The following is a 23,103-nucleotide window of genomic DNA, read 5'->3' on the forward strand; positions in this document are numbered from 1 at the left end:
TTTTGTCCGTTTAATTGTTTGTTTGTTGGTTTGTCTGTCTGTCGGTCCGTCTGTCTTCGTTTCAACTTCAGTTTCATTTCATGATGATTTTGCATATTCGCGATTAAAAGACGGTGAATTTTTATGATAATTTTTGAAATCGACATCTCCAAAACCACTACCGTAATCACCACTATTCGTCTTCAAAAAAAATGCCTTGAAAATTTTCAAATTAAACGCATCGATTGAAAAGCTTATGAATGTAATAATAATTTCAGAAATTATATCCCAACATCCATTATGACAGACTGACTATTTAAAAAAAAATATAGGACAATCAGTACTCATACTCATGCATGAGCAACGTCATCGCACGTACAAAAAAAACCATGGAAAATGAATTTTTCAATGTAATAAAAAAGAAATTAATGATCAAAGTAATATTTCAAAAAAAATAGAATTTTTTTTTCTGAAATTTGCTTTTGAAAATTTTTATTTTTTTCCAATTTGCTAAACGATGCTCGACACGTTCAATGGATTACTGTAGGTTTTTTTTTCAAGACTATTTTTTTGAAGTTATCGTAGTTTTAATTTTTGTCATCACATATCTACTGTCGATGTACAAGCGGTTGTCAGAGTGGAAAAGATAAACTTTTCAAATTCAGTGAATTAATCGTAATTTAATGTTTTTTTTTCTAAGAAAAATTTCTTCATCGCAACATGTTTTGTTTGATTTGCATTCGAAGGGATTTGCCAAATTGTACAACCGAATCGAACAAAATCCACCTGATAGTCCAACAATTGATGATAATTAATCAGAGTATAAATTTACAAATTTCAAAAAATAATAATATTAAAATTTACTAGTCTTCGACATTTCAACTTCCTCGACGCGTGCGTGCGTGGTTTTTTTTTTGATCCAAAGAAGCAGAGTTATTTTCGAAAAAGAGTAAATGAAATGAATGAAAAAAAATTTTGCATAGGTGAGGAGAATAGAAGGCGACGAACAATACTGAAACGGAGCGAACTTTCTGCAAGATCAAAAGGGGCAATATGACAAATTTCGGCTGCTCATATCTGGCAAGCGGAAAGAAGACGACATCAGAAAAGTTGGGCAGAGTTTCACAAATAGTCGGTTGGTCCAAAGAAAAAAAAAAGAATATATGGATAATTTGAATATCACCACCGTTCGCTGTTGGGAAAAGATTCGTCGAACGAGAAAAAATAACGAAAAAAATCATCGTGACGGAAGTAGAGAAAATGACCACTGAAGAACATTGATAACAGGCACAAAGGCAGTGTGCGCACAACGTTGAAAATGACAACAACGACAACAACAATAATAGTAATAATAATGTTGATGATGATGATGATGATGAATAAATAAGTAAATGAGAACGAAACCCGCTGTCGCTTCAGGCAACGGTGAACACGACAAAATACGTAGTTATATACATTGAATGAGAAGAATAATAAAATTTAAAAAAACATATAAAACTGTAAATTAGATAAAACAAATGCCAAAAAATTATAATGCTTGTTCGAATTGTGCAAATGGAGAGAAAGAAAAAAAAACCAATGCAAGCATGCAGGTGGTAAGTAGATTCCAAAAAAAAAATCTCATCAGACGTGCTGTTGTTGTTGTTGTTGTGAATGGCGCATTTCGATCAGATCTTGTCGTCGACGACCGTGTTTTCTGTTCATGCGATGACCGCGCGGTGGACCAACGGCGCTTGAATACGGGGGCGGTGGCTCGATGACGTTGCTGATGCGCGGCGCCGCGGCATTCGACTGGTCACTACGTCGGGAACGATGCCCGCTGGGACGACGGTGACGGTGGTGACGGTGGTGGTGGCGATGGTGCTGATGGTGCTGATGGTGACCGTGTCGACGATGTTGAGCTGATGAACTTGGCTGCAACGACAAAATACAGTAATCCAAAACAAGAGAAACAAACAAACAAACAATTTACCGCACTGCGCAAAAGCGTGCTCGGATGTCGTAGTGTTTCGTAAATTGAATGAGCCGGCGGCTTTCTTGGATTGGTGCTGGGCGTGTGAACGGCGCAGCATTTGATAAACAATGCCATCAAAATCAACAAAGCAATACCCATTAGAATTGCCGCCCACCAATTATCCTGAACAACAACGCATTAAACAATACAAATACAATACAATACAAGTCGGTAAATTTTTCACCTGAACCCACTGGGTTAGGGTTTTCAATGTTTCCTGATTGAAGAAGAGATTTTTCAAACGAGACAGTGGACCGTTGGCATCCACGGATCGACACTTTTGAAAAATATCACAATAGCCGCGATAGTCGTTGCAAGGCGAACCGGGTCGGAGCAAAATGCCACGCCTGTTCTGGTTGTTCTGATAATAGCTTTGCAAAGCCGGTATCAAAAAACTGCTTATACATTTGCTTCGACGATCTAATAGTAGAACATATGCAGGAAAACCAAAAACAAACACAACTTACAAATACCACCCACCTGTACGATTCTTGCATGCCAATACGCATTGATCTTCGGGCGTTCCTTCTGTAATAAAGCATTCTTCCATGCCGATGACGTTGCATACAGAATCGCTGCAAGTCTGCAAAGAAGAGAACGTGAGAGAGAGAGAGACGGTAAAAAACAAAATAAATTAAATGATTAAATAATAACTACAAAAATTGCATTACTCCATTATTGCAGACTTTCGTATTGTCTTGACATCGGGTACCGTTTGGCTTGGCATCTGACAACGGGCAACCGGGCTGATTGCCTTTGCAATATTGATCAGTGCTGCATTCGGTTGCCTGACGGCAAAGGAAATGCGCGGACGAGGTGATGAACTGGCAACTCTTGTTGCAACAGACTCCTTCCGACGGACTAGATTTGCAAAAACAGTCATAAACAAACAAACAAACAAACAAACAAACATTGTCTATTACCTGCATTGAACTCCTTCGACACGAGTGCAACCTTTGGCCTCGCCGCCGTGCGTGCGCGGATAGCAGCAGCTGTCGCCCCGTTGTCTGCACTCTTGTTGATTGAAACCACAGTCGCATTCTTCACCATCTTCAACAAGTGCATTTCCACAAAACGAAGTCTCTCTCCCTAAAAAATATATATATATGCACATGTATATATATATACGCAACAACAATGATCAATCACTTTTGAAACAGTTTCTTTTGGCTGAACTGCCCAGACGAGGCATGTTGGGATTCTGCCTGAGAACCTCGTGCAACACGGACGAGATGTTATTGACGGAACAGATGGAAAATTTGTTGTTGTTCACTTTGTCACCGGATGTGGCCGACGCAAACATAATATAATTACCATCAGGCAAGCCGGGTTGACAAAATGGCGGATAATCATGCTACAACAACAGCAATAAAGAAAAAAAGAACAGAATAGCTTCTCGTTGAACAGTGCAAATAATACCAACCGGCGAGCCAAAATTGTGACCAATTTCGTGTGCCAACGTCAGTTGAGAAACTTTCGGCGGCACTCTGTTGTGATAATTGACCAACGTGATGATGCCAGTATTCAAACTACGCCTCACCCGTCTGGAACCTTCAGAATATGGTTTGTAAATTTCGCATATTCCTCCGGACGTATCTGGAAAAGAAGAACAGCACAAATGGATATGGAATGGTCATAAGCAAAATCGAACGCCCACTTGGTTGAGGACTGGCTACCCAAGCGAGTCCCAAAGTTCCGCCGACGAAATCCCGATATGTCAACGCGTAGGCCAGGCAAAAGTCGGAATGATTTTTGATGGAATTTAAATTCAAAAAATTACTGACGTCCACGTTCTCTTCGCAAAATGGATTGCCCGAATCCGGAGTCACAATGCTCGGGCAAGTGTTGTTGTCGAAAATCTACAAAAAATAAATTTTTTCTTCTTCTTCAAATTTCAATAATCCAAACCAACTAATGGATTATATTACCGTTGTTCTCTGGACGACAAAATTGATCCCTTTGATGCCGTTGAAATTGGTCCCCTCGTAAATCGTGTTCACCGCTTTGATATGACTGTTGAACAGGCTGAGAATTTCATTGCGCGTCCTTCAAAAAATTCATTCCATACTGTGAACAAACAAACAAACAAACAAACAAACAACTAAACAAACCTCTCGCTATTACGTTGACCTTCGTGATTGTAAACAAATTCCCACAACTTCTGATCCGCCTGCATGTACAAAGTACAAGTGCGAACATCGTACAAACCGTCGGCGGAACGTTTCCAACGATCCGACAATTCTTCATCGTCTCGGTGAACTTTTTCCACATATTTCCGCCACGGCTGCATTGCCTCGTCCGCGTTCCTACTTGCACCAGTCCACTGGTGTCCACTACCGTAAGTGAAAAGTTGCGGCTCTTCGACCACGGCAGACCGTTGGAACCGTTGCATAGTTCGACGAACGCGACCGTGAAGACCACAGCTTGAACTGGCCGAACTGTCCACATGCCGCTTAACGCGCAACTTCTCAAATTTAATATCATCATCTGAAACACATCAAAAGCTCAAATTGCTGTCCACAAATATATAATTTTTTTAAATATATGCGTTGAAAATGACAAATGTTGCAACTTGACAATTTTTTAATCGAATACATTCCAAATATAACAAAATAAAAAAACCATCTTCAAATGTGAATCACGTCTACGACAACCTGATAAACTTGTCTTCATTGGTGTCGAATTTAAAAAGAACAACATGCAACAATCACAATTTCCCACCCTAGATAAAAGAAGCGCCCAGTGGAATAAATAGAACATTGATAAAATCGACTTCTGGATCATGCCCTTGAAAATTTGACAGACTGACTTTCAAATGAGAAAAAAAATACAATGCACAGACAAGGAAAAATTTACAATTACTATATACTGCTTCGAGTTATTTATTTATTTATTTTTTAACCTCCATCGACTTTACTATATTCATCTATACTATACGTGCACCGCTGCTCGCCTTGACCGTATAATTTTGCTTGCACATGTGGCGACCGACAGTTTTCCTCAAACTACATTATTATTCACAGTATCAAAAATCTATCAACGAAATCAACATACATACATAACTACATCATTCCAACTAGGTATACTTTTAATTAGAATTAATTAATCCTCTCGGTAACGAGCATTTAATTGTGAAAATGCAAAAAAGGTTCTTTCCCATTTGACTTTTTCGCAATATCCCATTGCGTAACTACAAATAATTTTAATCCTAAACAAATTAGACGTTTAAATTTAATTTTTTGCATTAACCCTATTTTGTCTGACAAATAAAAACTACAACTGGAATCATATTAACGTAAGCGAATGAAAAATAAAAAAGAAAACAAACAATACCAGAATAAATTATAGAATGATATGCGGGTTTCAGCTGATTCACGTCGTATTTCACAATTTTTTCCACATGATAAACACTGTCTTTGATGTGAATATGTCCATCAAACACCCCATCAATCAATGAACCGTAAACATAGCTATTTGATTCACCTAAAAAACAGAATCGATTAACAAACAATGGCAAACAATTGAAGTACATTCACCTTCAACTTGACCATCGAAAAGAAACGATAAATCCACATTCTTCTTTTTACCATTTTCATCAAAAGCATGACTACTGCTAAATGATGAGCTGTCCGGTTTTAATTTCAATTTGAATGTTCTATAATAAAATGACATTGTTCGCAATTGAAAGAAAATCTCTGATAAAAAAAAACAAGCCCCGTTTCAAATGCTAAATAGAATCGCTTCAATAAATAGCAGACATTTTTTCAACGTACTTATCTAAATATTTCAAAGAAATAGTGATTGGAAATGGATCACTTCTACTATCAATAGATCGTTTGAATCGTGCATGCGCAGAACTAACAGATGATGAGTCATAGTCCAATTTTTCAAAACGACGCAAAAATTTCAATGGGCTTTGACCTAAAACATTGAACAAGTCGTAATTTAGATAAAGAGATAAACGATAAGAAAACTCACCGGATACAGAAAGCGCCAAACAAAGGTGAAATACGAAAAAAGTGAGCACATTTGTGAGCATAGTAATAAAACATTTAAAAAAACCTAAAAATGTTCATATAATACAAGAAATAATCATTCACAACAGAAAATAAAAATCATGAAAGCTCAGAGCCATCAACAAAATTAAAGGTTAATTTTTTTTCATATATCGCAGAATTAACCGTTAAAATGCTGGTGACAATGACATGAAGGTGTAAAAAGTGTACTCATTACTCACACGACAAACAAAAATGATTTGGAGGTAAACGAAGCTGTGTCAACGAACTGTTAGTCTATATCAGTACGGCTTAATTTCAAAAAGCCATGATAAGCCTGAAACTACAATACTGCACCGAACATACAATTACAAAGCGACGTCCAAGGTGATCGGACAGATAATGGACTAGTTACAGTAAAAGAAAAGTAGGTACTTAAATTAAATAGGCATGTCGAATGTGTAAAACGTGGCGTGGAATTCTGCGCATACATCATAAAATTGCAAAACGTTTGCGTAAAATATTATTTTGCTATTTATTGAATAGTATTTTCACTTAAGAAAATAATATAAGAAAGAAAAAAGAAATGTAAGAATATGTATGGAAATTTTCAAATAAAATCAAAATTAAATAAAATGTATCAGCAAAAATTAAATTGAAACAAATTAAACAATTTAAAACTGCAATTTGGGCAACATCATAACTATTATTATTCATATGAATATTTTTTTTCATTGTAATGCAAATAATTTTTTACTTTAATTGGTTACAAAAAAATTGACTTGGATTTAAGGTTCAAAAAATTGATTAAAGATATAAATTGAAATTTTTTAAAGATAAAATAATAATTTTTGAATGTACTGTGGTGTAAATGATGAAGATTATGTTAGAAAACTTCAGAAAAATGATCACATGAATACGAACCTGCATTTTTTTCGGATTGAAGTTGTATACTGTATTGTTGTTGCTTAATATATTCAATTTGGACGATTGGAATATTTTTGAAAGAATAGGAAATGCCGAAAAAATGGATTGGGGAAAATTCGAAGGCGGTAGCAGCGCGCAACCGAAAGCAAGAAGCTCAAAAGGTACATTGAGAAAAATGTGCTATTTGGATAAAATGAAAATTATTTGCAATGATTTTTCTTGAACATTTTGATAAATATCTTCAGATGATGCAATTTTTAGATGAAACAAGAACTTCAGCAGAAAGAAATTGAAGACAGTCTTTGGCAAGAGCATAATAAAAATGTATTGAAAAAGTTGGAACGTAAGGTAATTTTGTTTTGGTTGAAATTTGCAGCGTTTTGTAAAATTATACGTTGATCTAGGAAGATCGTGAACGAAAGAAGCAAGAAATTGCTCAGAGAAAACAAGAAAATCGTCTGTTGTTGGAGAAGGAAATGGAACAATTGAAGGGAAAATGCACAACTGCAACGAAAGTTACTCGTGCTAGTATTGCCGCTTTTCAGGAAAAAGAAAAGAAAAAATTGCCAAATAAAGGTAAAATTGTGATATTGTTTCGTAGTGGGTACTTTGTTATGCAGAAGATGGTTTGATTATTTTTAATTTAGCAGAAAATAAATGCGTTACGTTGAATGATCTTGAGAAAAATGTTAATCACTTGACAGTAGAAGGCGAAGAAGCTCGTACTGTTGATGATGCGATTATGATTTTAAGGTAAATAAACGTTTGCATTCTTCTTTGCAATATGCATAGTGTTGAAAGTTGAAAAATTTTAGTGACAAAATGACCAAAGTGGATTTACACCCGGAAAAACGAATGCGGGCTGCATTTGCTGCTTTTCAAGAACGTAATCTTCCTTTGTTGAAGAAAGAAAATCCCACTCTTCGTCAGTCGCAGCTGATGCAAATGTTGAAGAAAGAATGGCAAAAATCTGCGGACAATCCGATGAATCAAAATTAAATACTCGAAAGGGTTTTTAAGTTTTTTGTTTTTTGAACAGCCGGTCATTTTTAACAGTGTCAGTGAACGAGTGAATAAAAGAAAATTCTTGCAGCAACACGCATTGAAAAGTTGATAATTTGTCGTTAACCAAATATGCAAATGGAAGTTGTAGTTGACATTTCATACATACAATTTGCAAGAGCGAGCAGTTTAAGTTTACTCGCTGAAAATAACTTTATATTTTTTGCTCACAGTAAAAAAGAAAAAAAATAATACAGAATATAATAATGTTTATTCCAAACTGTTAAGTTGGCACATGTGCGTATAGAATATATATACGTATATAAGTATTTCGGAGTGGGGGAAGAAAAGCACGAAGTAGAAAATGCTGCAATGTTGTTTGTTGTTAAGCTACTCCGGCAAAAAATATTCCACTGCAAAAAGCAAACGGAGAAGAATTATGTAAAAAGAACAAACACCTGTTTCGACGGATAACAAATTTCAACACGACGAATTATAATTTCAATGCTTTGAAAGATGATGTCGAAAAAAACAGATGAAATTGAAAAGTTTGTTCTTTCTTTTTGTTTGTTTCTCCAACGGGGTAAAATGGATGAGGGGGAAAAAATTTTCGCAATAATAAATAAATAGGTGGGTCATTTTAAATATGCATATAATATAATGTAACGTATTTGTAATAATCGGTTGAAAAGTTGCACTTTGGGAATGAGACAAAGCAACGGCCATGGCAGAAAAAAATTGTAGACATTTGTGAAAAATACTTTCAATGATACGTTTCAAATATGGAAGGTAAATTCGAACAGCATTTGGCTGTGCTGGGATGTTCGGCTTTAATGGAGCACAGTAGGCGGTGAGCCGACCTTGCTGACGACGACGATGCGCACTGCACCCGGCAATCGTTGGATTTGGTCCAATTCGCCATAACTCAAGTCGGACCTCAATTTTTCGGTCCATCCGCAGATGACCGGCATGGTGTCGGTATCGCAGAAATAGTGACAAACGTAGGCCAACAGATGCTCCACTTCCGACTCCAAACAGAGCAGAAAACAGTTGGAGCCGGCGTCGAAGCTGTAGGCGACCTTCGGTCGGCCGCATACGTCGTTGTAATGGTGGACCATCAGCATCACTTGGCGGGAAAATTCGGTCAGGTACAACAACGGCGGGTACGTGTCCAAGCAGATCGCGTGAAGCTGGCAACTGTCGCGCATCACCTCCACGGCGAGCTTGGCAAAATCCCTGGCTTGGATCGCCCGACGGACTTTTTCTATACGTTCGGGTACGCAACATTCGGCCCGGTATTTCAACAGCTTGCTCGTGGCCACCGACCGGCGCATACCGTCGGTACTCGACCACCGCTTCGCCTCATCGCTGCCGATCAACACGATCACGGTCAATTCTGGCCAGTGTTCCGGCAACGCGACCACTTCGCACTTGTTCCGAGTATCGTTGCTTTGGGCCAACTCGGCCATCCAGTGGACAAATCCCGGATAAACTCCACGACAAGCGCTTCCAGATCCTGAAACAAAAAACCAATCAATAAAGAAACAAATAAACAAACAAACAAACAAGATGTCGATTACCCAATCGAGCGACATGGGACATTGTATCGACATCCCAGTTCAACATTTTGCCAATGGCGAATGCGATTGCCGCAAATCCGGCAGAAGATGAAGCAAGTCCAGCGCTGACGGGAAACAACGACTCGGACTGGACAACAAAGCACTGCTTGATTCCACCAATTCGCCTGGCCTCGTCAAAGCAGCGCTTGAAGCGAGAAAATTGAACACCGACGATTTCTTTGCCGTTCAACACTACCCTGTCGTTGGAGCCGTCGGATATAGTTACCCGAGTATCGACAAACAGCTCGTTGATATTCATGCTCAACGAATCGTTCAGAGGTAGCATTTCTCTTTCGTCCCTTTTGCCCCAGTATTTCACCAGAGCCAAATTGACTGGCGCCCTGACATGCACAGAATGTCCATGGGGTAATGACATTCTTGGAATTGTACAAACACTAAAAAAAGAAAAAAACAACAAGATTATTAATATAAAAAAGATCAACAACAACAACAACAAAAAAACTCCACTGCCTGCTTTTCTAAACTTCTAATATCCCAAATAAACGGATGATCGATGAGCGTTTTTCCCTTCCATCTAGCGCGTGTAAAAAAAACACTTCCCCATTCTTCACTCACTACTACAACTCCAACTAGTATTAATTACAACTGCAAAAAAATAAAAAATGATAATTTCAGAAAAAACTCGACGACGACGACGACGACGACGAAAAAAAACCAACTGCCTGCAACTCGATGACAAATCCAACTGACAGCAACGAACGCAACAAATAAATATTATTGGCGTGATTAAACGAGAAAATAATATCGAACAATAAAGCATCTGTTACATGTGCAAAGAAAAATAACTACGCGTCATTATCGTGAAAACAATAGCACAACATAATAACAGCTTAAAAGCTCAAATAATAAACTACAGGAAACCGAATAGGATATCGGCGGACAATTATCCAAAAATTGACCCCCATCCCCCAAAAAAAACAATTATTATCAAACCAACTCTCAACCAATTGATATCAGATAGATAAGTGAATGGAGATGTGTCAATAAACGGGGACAATGTCAACTAAGTGAATGTGAAACAATGAACAATTGCTCAAATCAACGTGACAGTAATTTGTATGCTGAAGTTGTGTTTCGACCGACAACAGACGCTCGAACAATGGAAACAATTTTCACCTTCTCCTACAAAATAGTCAATTATTATCAAATCCATACTGTAGCTACCAAACAAGATTGATAAGCACAGGTGGACGTTATCTAGATGCAAAATTTATCACTACTTTCAAGAAACAATAAAACTGCGAAAAATTATTACGTATAAAATAATTTAACAATAAAACAAAACAAAATTTAACTTCATCCAATAAATAAACATTTCACTGTTGTGAAGCGTCGTAATTTTAAAAAGTGATTCAAAAAGATTTTCAAAAAAAAATTCTAACAATGAAAAAAGTTAAAACAAATCGCATTATTTTCTCGAACACTTTATTACTTTAGATTTATTTGACAATTACAAAAATATACACGGGCATGTATATTTTTCTATTCATATTCACTCACCATTATTGACTTATAAATTAATTTAATTAATGAATATTTAACGTCAACATTTCAAACGCACTTAACTAATCATTACTATTGAAAGAACACAAATTTTATTACAAATATAAATATAATCTTTTTTTCATTTGTTCCACAGTGTTCTACACGATTAACAATACTAAAACTTTCAACAAAAAATATATACAATTGACTTACTTGCAACTATGTCGAGGAAAAATGTAAAAATATGTTTGAAAGAATTTTTGAAATGTTGCAAAGCTAACAACAGAAAATTTTGAACATGATAAAAAAAAACAAATTCTCCAATTCATATATGAAAAAAAAGAAACATTGGTAACATTTCAAAAAAGAACAATAAATTATCACCAACCAAACACAGAAACTATTTTTAAAGATGATAACAGAAATTTCCAAGTATGAAACTATGCAAATAATGGAACATTCAGAAAAGTTGTTCATAATTTCAATAGATTAGAATTGATGCAATTAGTTGGTGGAATTTGTTGAAAAACAAAGCAAAACTGTTTATTGTTACAACACGACTTTTGTAAACTGCAATATAAAATAAAAATTAAAAAAAATCAAGTCTATGAAATTATTCCAACAATGTGAACTTCACACGATGTCAAGGGACATTTTCACAATCTGGTCCTTGAAACAATCACAAAACAAGCAAATACAACTCTGCATTTACGCAAAATATAAAAATAAAAAATAATATAAGATATTTTTTAAATAATGAAACAATATCAACAAAATTATCATCAAATTTGGATAAGCCATATTAAAAATTTATTACAACAATTAAAAAAAATTATTTTCATGTTGATGAAATGGAATCAGTGCGTTGGAAATGTGACGACTTTGATAAACAGAACTTACTGCTCATAAATCGACTACACACCTCAGTTAATCACTAACAATTTTACCAATTACGTACAATTTCCTAATGCACTGGCAGATTTTGTTTCACACGGTTGTTTGTCATATGTCAAAATTTTCAAGTTTGCTTGTATTACTGTATTCTTGTCGTTGCAAAATTTTTCTTATTTGGTCATTTTTCATATTTTCCATTATAAAATGGTCATTAAATTAATATTTCATCATTATTTAAATTTATTTCGTACAACTTTACTACTTGAAAATATCAGATTAGACCCTTTTTTTTGCAAAATGCTTCAAAATATAAATTTCAAAGTATAAAAAATAACGATGTGCAATTTATGTTTTCCTAAAATGAATTGTTTCTAAATTATAATGGATTAAAAATTATTTTCTTTTTGCGAAACTTTTCAAATTAATTTATAAACAAATTTTTTCATTTCTATCAATTTACAAAGCGCAGGTCTTCTTTGCATCCAATTTTAACAGAACTTCACCAACAAAGTTGAAATGTAGTTGATAAATTAGACTTAAACCAAAATATTAGCATGTACTGTTTTTTTTCCTGAAAACAAACAAAATTAACGTGAAATATCTGAACACAGTAATTGAAGAATTAATTGAAACAAAAATTAATAAAATTTAATTAAAAATTTCATTATTATAAATGCAAGTAAATTTGCTCATTTAAAATTGATGAAATAAATTTAAATGTTTGGAAAAATTTAAGCAATTTTTGAACTTTCATTTTTTGTTTGAAATTTATGCAAATTATTAATTTACTCTTTTTTACAATTGACATACTGTAAAGAAAAAGCGTTGCAAATTTGTAAAAAATGCAAGCAACGATAATATTTGCTTGCCTGATTTTGGTGGCATTCGTTTATTAGTATTAACAGAAATTTAACTTAATGATATTACTCGTGTTGTTGAATTTGAACAATATTATTGTGCTTAAAGTGAATATTTTTTTAAATTGAAATTTCCAAAATCAGTGTAAAGAGAACGTGAATTTTTTTGCCAATCGTATATTTTCAGGTCTAGCATTGCAATTGGATGTCATGTCCGACATCGACTTCAGCAACAACGAAGAAGTGGAAAAATATTTAAAAAACCTTTACATCGAATACACTTACAGTTGCAACGTTGAGAAAAGACCTAGTGGTAGGATTTGTACGATTTTTCATTCCTGCAATTTTCTTTTTTCCTACATATTTTATGTTTTCCTTGCTTACACCCAGGTTGCCATTTACTTGGTGATTATATTGAAGCATACTGTCGTGACTTCAAAAAAGCATTTGAAATTTATAAAGAAAATTGCGAAAGAACGAACTATGCGAGAAGTTGTTTCAAGTATGGAAAATATTTGATTAATGGAAAATGTGAGTACTTTAAAAGTTCATTATTTTGAATTTCATTTATGAAAAGAAATTAGAAATTTTTCATTCCAGTTGTTCCTCGAGACGATGACAAAGCCTTCCAAGTACTCGAGTCTGCTTGTGAAGACAATTTAGCAATCGCATGTCCGCCGTATGCATTTCTCAATATGCACGGAACGCCCAAACATCCCCCTTGTTTGGAAAAGACGTTCGAAGCGATGGACAAGGCGTGTAATTTGGAAATGGCCGAAGCGTGCTATTGGCTCAGCAGCAAATATGCAACTGGTTTCAAAACGATCTTACAAGACGGTACTCGAGCTGTCGAGTATGCAACCAAAGCTTGCAATCTTGGCTTGGGCGTTGCCTGCGATCGGCTCAGCAATTATTACAGAAAAGGACTCGGTACAGAGCGTAGTGAAAAGAAGGCAGCCGAATTTGCTGAACTGGCACAACAGTTGCGTGATGATGGAAAGCATTTTGTGCATTATGACATTACTGGTTAACACTATCGGAAAATTGAAATAAAACTTTATTCACAAAACAAGATGAGCTCATTTTCATTTCACAAATCCGAATTTCACAACTTAAATTGCTAAAATTTCTATAAACCTTTATAACTTACATGTCATATTTAAATTTTATCAATTTAAAAACAGAATACTCGCATCCCATTTACGACAAAATGGCTTCGTTTCATGAATAATTAATGCTAATTTTAAATACAAAATGAAATGAAAATATACGTTTTGTAAGACTTTTAATTCAACCTAGCAAATAAAAATCTCAACTATCAATTTATAATAATGTGAAATATGCATTGATTAAAAATTATTTTTTAATAGTATTACTGTAATAAACACTAAATGAAGTATTAATCACAAGTGCAATAAAAAAATATCATAATTTTCGTGTTACTTTTATAAAAATAACAATACCACTTTTGCAAAGTCAATTGTATTTTTAAAAAATGCTTATTTACTCATTTAGACAACATATTTGCTGGATTGCGGGTAGTGATTGATTCCTGTCGTGTTTGACGACCATTTATATGATTGTAATGAACAGTAATTTATTAAAAACTTTAGTAATATTTTTGAAAACATATGTGGTCTTTTTCACTACTGTTCGGATGTATTCCATTCAAATGGAAAATATAACATCCACTACTTGTGCACTAAGTATGCCAAAAAAGTAATTTCAGGTAATTTACTTTTTGAAAATTCCTTCATATTTCATGATAGTTCCGAAAATGAAAATTACTTTGTGATTGTTAGTGAACTGTAATGTTTGCATAATGCAATAAAGTCTGCTGCTATATTGTTTGAAAAGACAGTTGTTATTGGCAACATTTTTTTGCAGTGATGCAGTATGAGAATGCAATTGTTCAACCGCTCTGAATTTTCATTACATTTTTGCTATTGTTTAACGATCTTAGCATTAGAAACACAAGTATCAACAAGGTCATGATGACAGAGGGAGATTTTGTTGTAATAATAAATAAATGTCGTACCAGCTTTATTTTTGCTTTCTTGATAAGCACGTCAAACTGACCAAAACAATAGCACTAGTCCAACGTGAAAAAAACATAAGAACAGAGAAGCGTATTGACAGACAACACCATCATTGACAATTTAACACATTTACATTTTAAAAACAGCTTTTAAAATATGTGTAGGATGTAATTTGGATAACTTTATGCAACTGTTAACGAATACATTAAGAAATCGATGCTCTTATTTACAAACTGCGTAATTCATATTATGTTAAATACAATAGAGTTTTAAGAAAACAAATGATTGATCAGAATTTAATCTGGCTTTGCTGACAAATATACATTTATTCACAGTAATGCTAAATATGAGGCACAGACTTTTGAATTAATTTATTCAAAATAAATAACATTTTAGACTTTGAAATCATTCGAGAATTGCTGTCAGTAACTGCTATATATTAAGCATACTTTGATTTATACCTAAAATAAGTATACGGTGCATTTACTGTAATTTTTGTTTTGAGTTGATTCGCTGTTTGTAAACAATAAGTGACGTGTCGAACGGCAGCTTGTGAATTTCATTTCTGCTGATTTTAATTTTTTATCATATATTTTACACTAGATTGCTTTTTTGAGAAGAATTTTTATTCATATTAAAAGAATTTTGAAAAGTCTTATTTTTAAATAGTATCTTCAAGGAACAATCTAATGAAGAACAAACAACCGCGACGTCGAGTTCGCTCAAAAGAGGATGGATCGTTTGCGGTAGGTTTTTTGTTAATTTTAATGATAATATTTAATTGGGAAGGTTTTTATTTCAAAAAAAAATTTGGTGAATTAAGTTTAAGTTTGATATTTTTCGTCTTTGCGCTTAAATATGCATTGTTGTGCATTTTCGTTTTAATCATTTATCAGAAATGTGCTAATTAAATTTTTCAGACTTCAGGTATTTCTTATTCTATAAGAACATATTTTTATGGTAAAATGATGAATTTTCAAAGCTTTTTATAATTACAAAGCATTATTGTAAATTTGCTATATATCGTTTCTGATATACTTCATTTCAGAAATTGAAATGATAAACGGTGCAAAAATAACATTGTGAAGTTGCGTATTTAATAATAAAATAAGCAATGTTATATAAAGTGAATTGTATATTGTGTAAAGAATGTAAAAGTAACGACAATTTTGGCGTCTTTATTGTAATAAAATAACAATGGAAAAAATTTGTTTTTGTATATTTAAATTTTCACATGTGAATATTTGCTCTGTATTACAAAAGAGGGAGAACTTTTAAGTGATGGAAAGTAGTTCAACTAATGATGTTGCCATTTTTTGAAAAAAATATTGAATATATTTCTATTTTCAATAGTTATTTTTTATTTCAGCAAAATTTATTGAATTAAATTAATTGACTGTAAGTTGTTAGGTTACTTCAGTTGTTTTAGAAAAATGTGATGATATTTTATTTTTGTGAACTGCAAGCATATTTTTATTAGATCAGCTTTATATTTTATTATTATAATTTAGATTGCATTGGGCCAACCGGATTTAGAATCGGAAATGATCGGACCCCATGTGCCACTGTTTCCGAGATCCATTTTCAAGGGGGATGGGGTTGCTTCAGGAAAAAGTGGTCACTTTGTTACCGGCGAGTTGGCGAACATTGTTTTGTTGGTATTTTTGTACACGTTGCAAGGCATACCGTTGGGCTTGACGGCAAGCATTCCGTTGGTGTTGCAAAATCGCCACGTCAGCTACAAGCAGCAGGCGTTGTTTTCGTTCGCCCAATGGCCGTTCAGTTTGAAGCTTCTTTGGGCCCCGATTGTCGATGCTTGCTATTCGCCTCGCTTTGGCCGTCGAAAGTCTTGGTTAGTGCCCACACAGTATTTAATCGGTTTGTTCATGGTGGTGTTGTCATATTCGGTCGATTCTCTGCTTGGGAGCGATGAAAATCCTGTCGACAAGCCGAATCTCTTCATGTTAACTGCGATTTTTTTCACTTTCAACTTCCTCGCCGCTACCCAAGATATTGCAGTCGATGGATGGGCGTTGACCATGTTGTCCAGGTCTAGTGTTATTTATTGATTACTTTTACCTTAGATGCATGCGATTTTAATTTTACAGTGAGAACGTCGGCTACGCATCGACTTGCAATGCTGTCGGCCAGACTGCTGGATACTTTCTAGGCAATGTTGTATTTTTGGCTTTGGAATCGAAAGATTTTTGCAATCGATTTTTGCGTACTGTACCCGCTGGACGTGGTTTAGTCACTTTGTCTGGTAAAGGATCCGCTTGACGGAGAATGTTGAATTAATTTTTTCCATCATTATCAGAATACGTGTTTTTCTGGGCAATAATATTTATCATATCGACAACTGTTGTGATGATTTTAAAAAGAGAACGTGAAAGTGGAAAAGATACGGACGAGATGGGTGTAATGGAAGCATATCGTCTTCTTGGTAAAATAATACGTCTTCATCCTGTCGTGATGTTGACTTGTCTACATTTGACGGCAAAGGTGAGTATATCAATGAATTCAGCTAAGTAAGTAAATGAGTAAATTCTGTTCTAAGCATTGTTGTTGTTCTTCAAGATTGCTTTCGCAGCTGCCGATGGTATTACAGGCTTGAAGTTGATAGAACACGGTGTACGGAAAGATATGCTGGCTTTGTTGGCGGTTCCGATCATCCCTCTCGAACTTCTGCTTCCCGTTGTGATTGGCAAATACACAACTGGTCGCCGTCCTTTGACCGCCTATCTGACCGCTTATCCGTACAGGTTAGTTGACAGATTTGATTCAACGTGTTTACGCGATTGAGCAAAAAAATAAATAAATAAAATCTGATATCTTACACATCGAAAAATAGTTAAAGTATGTATTTTTTTTATTTCATTTCATTTCATTTCATCCAATTATCTGTATATTATTTGATTGAAGAAACATACTGTCATTGGTGTTCGCTTTGATGGTATGGTGGACACCGTATTGGAAACAGCCGGACGGTCAATATCCAGTCGCCTATTACGCGTTGATTCTGTTAATTTTCGCTTTGCAACAGGTAAGTAAGCTTGGAATTTTGTTTTAAATATAAATGAATTCTAAAAAAAATCACTTTCCTCTATTATATTATTAAAAGAAAAAAAATTAACAAATTTTCTGTAAAAGGTTGCACTGCATTGCATGTTCGTGTCGCAAATGGCATTCCACGCCAAAGTGTCCGACCCGACAGTCGGTGGAACTTACATGACGCTGTTGAACACGGTGGCCAATTTGGGCGGCAACTGGCCGCTTACGGTCGCGTTGTCGCTCACCGAGCTGGTGACGGTGAGACGATGCGAAAAGGGCGTGGCCAGCGGCGATTCTTCTTCTTCTTTCAATGCAACATTCAACGCGGTGGACGACCGCCATTGGCCAGCGCCCAACTGCGACGTGTTGGTCGACGGCTACATGGTTTTGATTGGTTGCGGCTTTGTTGTTGGCTGTTTTTGGAAATTGTTCTGCGGCAAGCTTTTCGAACAGCTCCAGCACTTGGACAAACGAAGTTGGACTTGCGGCTCTGCCGAACGTTGTTAACTGAACGTTGGTTGTTTCGTTCTTTTCTTTCCATCTTGTTAAATATTCAAAATTCTGATGAAATCAAATTTCAATAAATAATTGTCAATTTGAATTGTGTGTTCATTTTTCGAAATTAATAATATCGAAATAATCAACTTCAGTTCACATTTGCACGTTCAAAGAATGAAAAATTCCATATGATTAGAAAAAATTACCTGCGAAAAGCGATTATTAAATTTTCCCTAATTGAAATAAGTTATTTTTAAACTACACACACACACACACACACATATATATATATATATATAAACATGTATACAGATGACAATGGCAGAACAAAATTTACTGGAAATTCAAAAGCAGTATTAATTTTAAAAAACACTGTTGTCGTTCAGATAAAAAATTATTATAATATAATTAGATTTCTTCAAATAAATTATAAATGATTTTTCAGCATCGTGGCTGCTTTTCCATCCTTTTTTGTTTTCAATTCAATTTGTTCATTTTGATGCAGCAGCGTTGCGTTGCAATTTCGCTGCTTTCGACCGCTTAACGCCAGAAGCAGCGCTGCTGCTTTGCACCTCCTTTACAGGTTTAAACTGCTGAACAGCATCAGTTCGATCCACCTTTCGTGCGGGTAAAAATGCATATGAGTTCTAAAAGAAATCATACACACAAACAAATAAAATAACAAAAACAATATTTTGAGTAAATAATAAAAATCAAATGACATAAAAATATGCTGTTAGAAATTTTTTAAAAAACTATAGTTTATTTAAAGATATATAATCATCTTTTAAAATAAAAAGCATATGGGTTGACTAAAAAAGCCTTACATACCAGTTGCCACATATGAATAGGTCCGTCTTCGCTAATGGAACACATGCTCAATGGATAATGACGGTCACAAAAAAGCCAAGAAAAATCGGTTACTTTTCCCATATGTCCTCCATGCACAAACTGAAAAAATTACAGTAAACATGAGAAAAAAGCACTAAACAAATCTTAAGAGATTGAAAATCAGTTCTTATATAAGCAGTTGAACAAAGCCTTTCATTTTCAACAATACAAAATCTGCGATTGCATAATATTTTTGAAAAAGCATTCAAAAAGTAAAAAAAAAAACAAATATAATAAATGTATAATTTACCAATGGTTCATGTTCCACAGGAGAACTGTCATCAGTTAGCTTAATCTGACTGAAATATAAAAAAATACTAACTGCAATAAAATTTAAAACATTACCTCAGATTACCTCAAATCCCAAATAAATACCGACTCATTGGATGACGTTGCAAAAACCGATTCCATGTAATTTGAATATTTCATCTAAAGTTCGTTCTTGTTCAAAAGTAACTGAATCAAGTAAAATAGCATACCTTGTTTATTTCACCAGTCAACGTTCTGATTGCATAAAAAGGCTTTTTCATACATCTCAAATCCCATACTTTTATGGTCTTATAAGAAATAAAAGTACATTTTTAATTAAACCGCTGTTTAATACAAAATGTCATTAATATAATAAAATAACTGATTTCAACGCTCACCTTGTCTTCGGATGCCGTGTTGATCAAAACTTCATTGAAACGATTAAAAGCAATACATGTTGCTGTCGCATCATGAACCTCTTCAACTAATGCTGGTTTATGCTCACCCAAAGAGCGCATATCCCATCTGAAAGCAAAATTAATAAGATAAAGTATTTCAATGAAAATATTATTTACAACTGGTAAGTGATGATGATCGCATGTACTGAAATATCACAGCTAATAAAATTCAACTACTGATGAAAATTTGATACAAACCTAATTGGCATTTTACATAATTTCTCTTAAATATAACTTACATGCATAGTTTTCGGCTGTCTCCTACAGTAGCAAACAAAGAAATGTGCAAAGGATGCCAACTTAAATCTCGCACACCCATCGTCTGCGATGCCAAAATAGTCGTTTCTGCTGTAACCACACTCCTAGCTTCTTCTCGATTGCGGATTGTCCATATGCATATATTTCCATCCACATCAGAAGCCAACAATTGACAAGGTCTCAGCCGATTAAATGACATCAATCCTCTACCTGCACTTGGAAGACCAATCAAACTACAGTCTGGTATTCTACGGCAGCTTAAGTCTAAATAAAATGACACATACGGAGCTAATTTTAAATCAACTATTCAATCATCATTTAATAATTTAAATCATTCATGTGCTTCATTACACAATTTGAGAATTACTTGAAGAATTTGAGAGAATAAAATTAAAAATTCAAATGCTTTACCTGCATTGCTTTCTCTCATTTTACTGCAATTAAACAACTCTATTTCTTTCTGAGTTGACTGTAATACAACAATGTCTCGATTTTGAGGTAGTACTTTCATGCCAACTAACGTTGTAGGACGTGCCAAGCAAAACACTGAATACGCTTTCGGCTTGTAACGTGGTTCAGCAGACTGAGTACAACTCTTTAAAGAATCCCACTGAAGCATTTTCATCGAAGGAACTGTCATTTTCCAAAGCATTAACTGACTTCCAACATTCGAATTTTTGGCTGTCACATAGAATTCAGATTCACAATTTACAGTTTTCCTATAATAACCGCAAAAATATTTTACATTTAACACAACTGCTTACTTCTCGCATCTTTTTACAACTGCTTCGACTGAAATCTTCGGCTGTGAACTCTGCGATACGTAACACTAAAACAGTAAACATATGCGTCTATGTTGGTTAGAAAAACAACAAAAATATTCATTGAGTAGTTTCAAATTACATCGATTAGCTTAACAGCTTTGTATAAACCAAAAAATGCAACTATCTGGTAGGAGAAAATGTTTTCAAACAATATGTGTAATCATTACAAATACTAGCATTAAAAATTTGAAAGATGAACTGCCTTAAACTTTGAAATTTCAAAAATAGCAAGGCGCAGTAATAACTGAAAAAAGCAAAAAGAAAAATAAAATGTGTACCATATCATACAAATGTGATGCGTAAAACCGCCAAACTCTTGCTTTAGCTTCATAAAATGAAACAAATCCTCGTTCTTCGCGTTCTGTATGCGTTACGTGGGCCATTTCTAAATTAAAAAAATCTGTTAAAGAAAGTAACTCACTACTACTAAAAATAAATACTATTATAATGATAGCATGACAAAAATATCATTATTTTTCATAAAATAAATTATAATTTAAAAATAATAAACGCTACAAGAAATTTGTTCAAAAAACAAATCATGTGAACACGCACGAGCAATCTATACACGGTAAAGCAAGCACTAAAGTTAATCTTTCATTATTAAAATACGGGAATTTCTCAAAAAATAAAAATTAGAATTGCAGACAAAATGAAATCAATTTGAAGCTCAACATTTACAAATTAAATTTGATCGAGATGGCCATCGTGTTATATACTGTAGCAAATAGCAGGTTTGAATTGCATTACGGTATTAGAAAGTAAATTCGGAAGCAGTTTATTTAATTTTTATCGTTTGCAGTTTGTATAATTATATAAGTTAAATATAGCCTATATAATTTTTATCAATCAAAGTCATCAATAGTTATATAACAGTCGTCAGAAATAGGTCAGGTTAGGCACATTTGCTGATTTATTCCTATTCCATTGTTATTTATTATTCCTGGCATTTTTATGTTGCTGGAATTGCACAATTTTGCATTCTCAAACGTAAATATTATTTGAATTTACAACAAAACTCTGTGTTCCGGACGAAACGGTGGGGATACTGTAACATCGAACCTGTAGATAATAGTGTGTCGTCACTATTCTGCATTTTGTCATAGTTTTGAACTGTGTAGTGAGGCTCGTGGGCGTGTGGATCGCTGCGAGACTGGTTCGCTTCGTTGAAAACATGTTGAATCTGACGATCGATTCACTCACCTGTTGGTGCGACAGCGAAGTCGCCCTTGCTTGGATGTGTTCACCGACAGAACGATGGAAACCTTTCGTACGCAGCTGCGCCAACGAGATCCCTTACCTGGTTGAACATTCAGCATGGCAGCGCTGTCCTGGGACGCAGAATTCGGCCGTGGTGCGAGGTTGCGGCAATTGGCGATATTTCCCTTAGTGGGCTTTCCAATTCCACAGGAACCGTTCCACGAAAGCCGGCCGAAGATGAATCCGAACTATAGCTGAATTTGTCCGACTGCGAAGACTGGGAACTGCTCCCAACTGAATGCAAGCATCCTTCGGCCGACGCGTCACCAACAGAAAACAATTTTTCTGTTGCTGTTTTGGAAAATGTCGGTTCCACTAATGCAGGCTGTTGGACGCCACGCCCCAAAAGACAAACATTGAAGCCAAACCCTAGATTTGATTTCTATTCATTATTTTTTGAAAAAAATTTTTTAATCAACATCAAAAGAGCATGGACATCAAAAATGAGAAGAAGGAGCAGTTAGCAGTAAGTGGCAGTTTTTTCATTTTTAAGTCTTAATTAACAATGCAGTTGGGAATCGATACTGAGCATAATTTCTCAGTATATTCTCTATGAAGAATTCTCAACATGAGATGATAGGTGACTTAATAAACGCCAAATTTTCATACAATGAGGTTTGATTAAATATACCCTGTACGCATTGATTATCTTTTATTCCAATACGGGCTTTCGAAAATCACCTTTGCAGTAGCTAACATAAACTTTCAATTGACCATAAGCAAGCTTTTACTCGCAAATGGGTCAGTTAAAATGGTTTTACTCGGTCCCGCTTTTCTCTCAT

General features: G+C 34.8%; 7 protein-coding genes across 7 annotated transcripts; 3 read left to right on the plus strand and 4 right to left on the minus strand.

The window, feature by feature from the left end:
* Positions 1–1,602: 1,602 nt before the first annotated feature.
* Positions 1,603–6,223, minus strand: Tsp_11370 (putative disintegrin). The gene is made up of 17 exons (XM_003372578.1): positions 6,175–6,223; positions 5,767–5,914; positions 5,530–5,648; positions 5,322–5,476; positions 4,896–4,998; positions 4,616–4,797; positions 4,105–4,460; positions 3,922–4,039; positions 3,645–3,852; positions 3,417–3,589; positions 3,143–3,347; positions 2,948–3,082; positions 2,665–2,854; positions 2,467–2,576; positions 2,178–2,413; positions 1,952–2,116; positions 1,603–1,893 (listed from the first exon to the last, which is right to left on the minus strand). The coding sequence occupies exons 1-17, from the start codon at positions 6,221–6,223 to the stop codon at positions 1,603–1,605; spliced, it is 2,943 nt and encodes a 980-aa protein (XP_003372626.1).
* A 781-nt stretch (positions 6,224–7,004) lies between these two features.
* Positions 7,005–7,914, plus strand: Tsp_11371 (conserved hypothetical protein). Its single transcript, XM_003372579.1, has 5 exons — positions 7,005–7,076; positions 7,177–7,263; positions 7,320–7,491; positions 7,563–7,668; positions 7,731–7,914. The coding sequence occupies exons 1-5, from the start codon at positions 7,005–7,007 to the stop codon at positions 7,912–7,914; spliced, it is 621 nt and encodes a 206-aa protein (XP_003372627.1).
* An 833-nt stretch (positions 7,915–8,747) lies between these two features.
* Positions 8,748–9,912, minus strand: Tsp_11372 (diphosphomevalonate decarboxylase). The gene is made up of 2 exons (XM_003372580.1): positions 9,498–9,912; positions 8,748–9,433 (listed from the first exon to the last, which is right to left on the minus strand). The coding sequence occupies exons 1-2, from the start codon at positions 9,910–9,912 to the stop codon at positions 8,748–8,750; spliced, it is 1,101 nt and encodes a 366-aa protein (XP_003372628.1).
* A 3,091-nt stretch (positions 9,913–13,003) lies between these two features.
* Tsp_11373 (putative secreted protein) lies at positions 13,004–13,824 on the plus strand. Its single transcript, XM_003372581.1, has 3 exons — positions 13,004–13,106; positions 13,184–13,324; positions 13,394–13,824. The coding sequence occupies exons 1-3, from the start codon at positions 13,004–13,006 to the stop codon at positions 13,822–13,824; spliced, it is 675 nt and encodes a 224-aa protein (XP_003372629.1).
* Positions 13,825–15,339: 1,515 nt separating this feature from the next.
* Positions 15,340–18,390, plus strand: Tsp_11374 (acetyl-coenzyme A transporter 1). The gene is made up of 8 exons (XM_003372582.1): positions 15,340–15,578; positions 16,344–16,882; positions 16,941–17,095; positions 17,150–17,334; positions 17,410–17,594; positions 17,755–17,875; positions 17,983–18,141; positions 18,241–18,390. The coding sequence occupies exons 1-8, from the start codon at positions 15,522–15,524 to the stop codon at positions 18,388–18,390; spliced, it is 1,551 nt and encodes a 516-aa protein (XP_003372630.1). The 5' UTR covers positions 15,340–15,521.
* Positions 18,391–18,872: 482 nt separating this feature from the next.
* Tsp_11375 (hypothetical protein) lies at positions 18,873–21,444 on the minus strand. Its single transcript, XM_003372583.1, has 7 exons — positions 21,340–21,444; positions 21,002–21,066; positions 20,649–20,956; positions 20,219–20,501; positions 19,920–20,046; positions 19,213–19,332; positions 18,873–19,028 (listed from the first exon to the last, which is right to left on the minus strand). Exons 1-7 carry the CDS (start codon positions 21,442–21,444, stop codon positions 18,873–18,875), a joined length of 1,164 nt encoding a protein of 387 aa, XP_003372631.1.
* A 929-nt stretch (positions 21,445–22,373) lies between these two features.
* On the minus strand, positions 22,374–22,690 carry Tsp_11376 (conserved hypothetical protein; the record flags this gene model as incomplete). Its single annotated transcript, XM_003372584.1, has 1 exon — positions 22,374–22,690. A coding segment is annotated over one exon (317 nt), but the record flags the coding sequence as incomplete, so codon positions are not given.
* Positions 22,691–23,103: the final 413 nt, after the last annotated feature.

The sequence above is a fragment of the Trichinella spiralis genome (genome assembly GCF_000181795.1).
Source record: "Trichinella spiralis strain ISS 195 chromosome Unknown Scfld9, whole genome shotgun sequence".
NCBI lineage: Eukaryota > Metazoa > Nematoda > Enoplea > Trichinellida > Trichinellidae > Trichinella > Trichinella spiralis.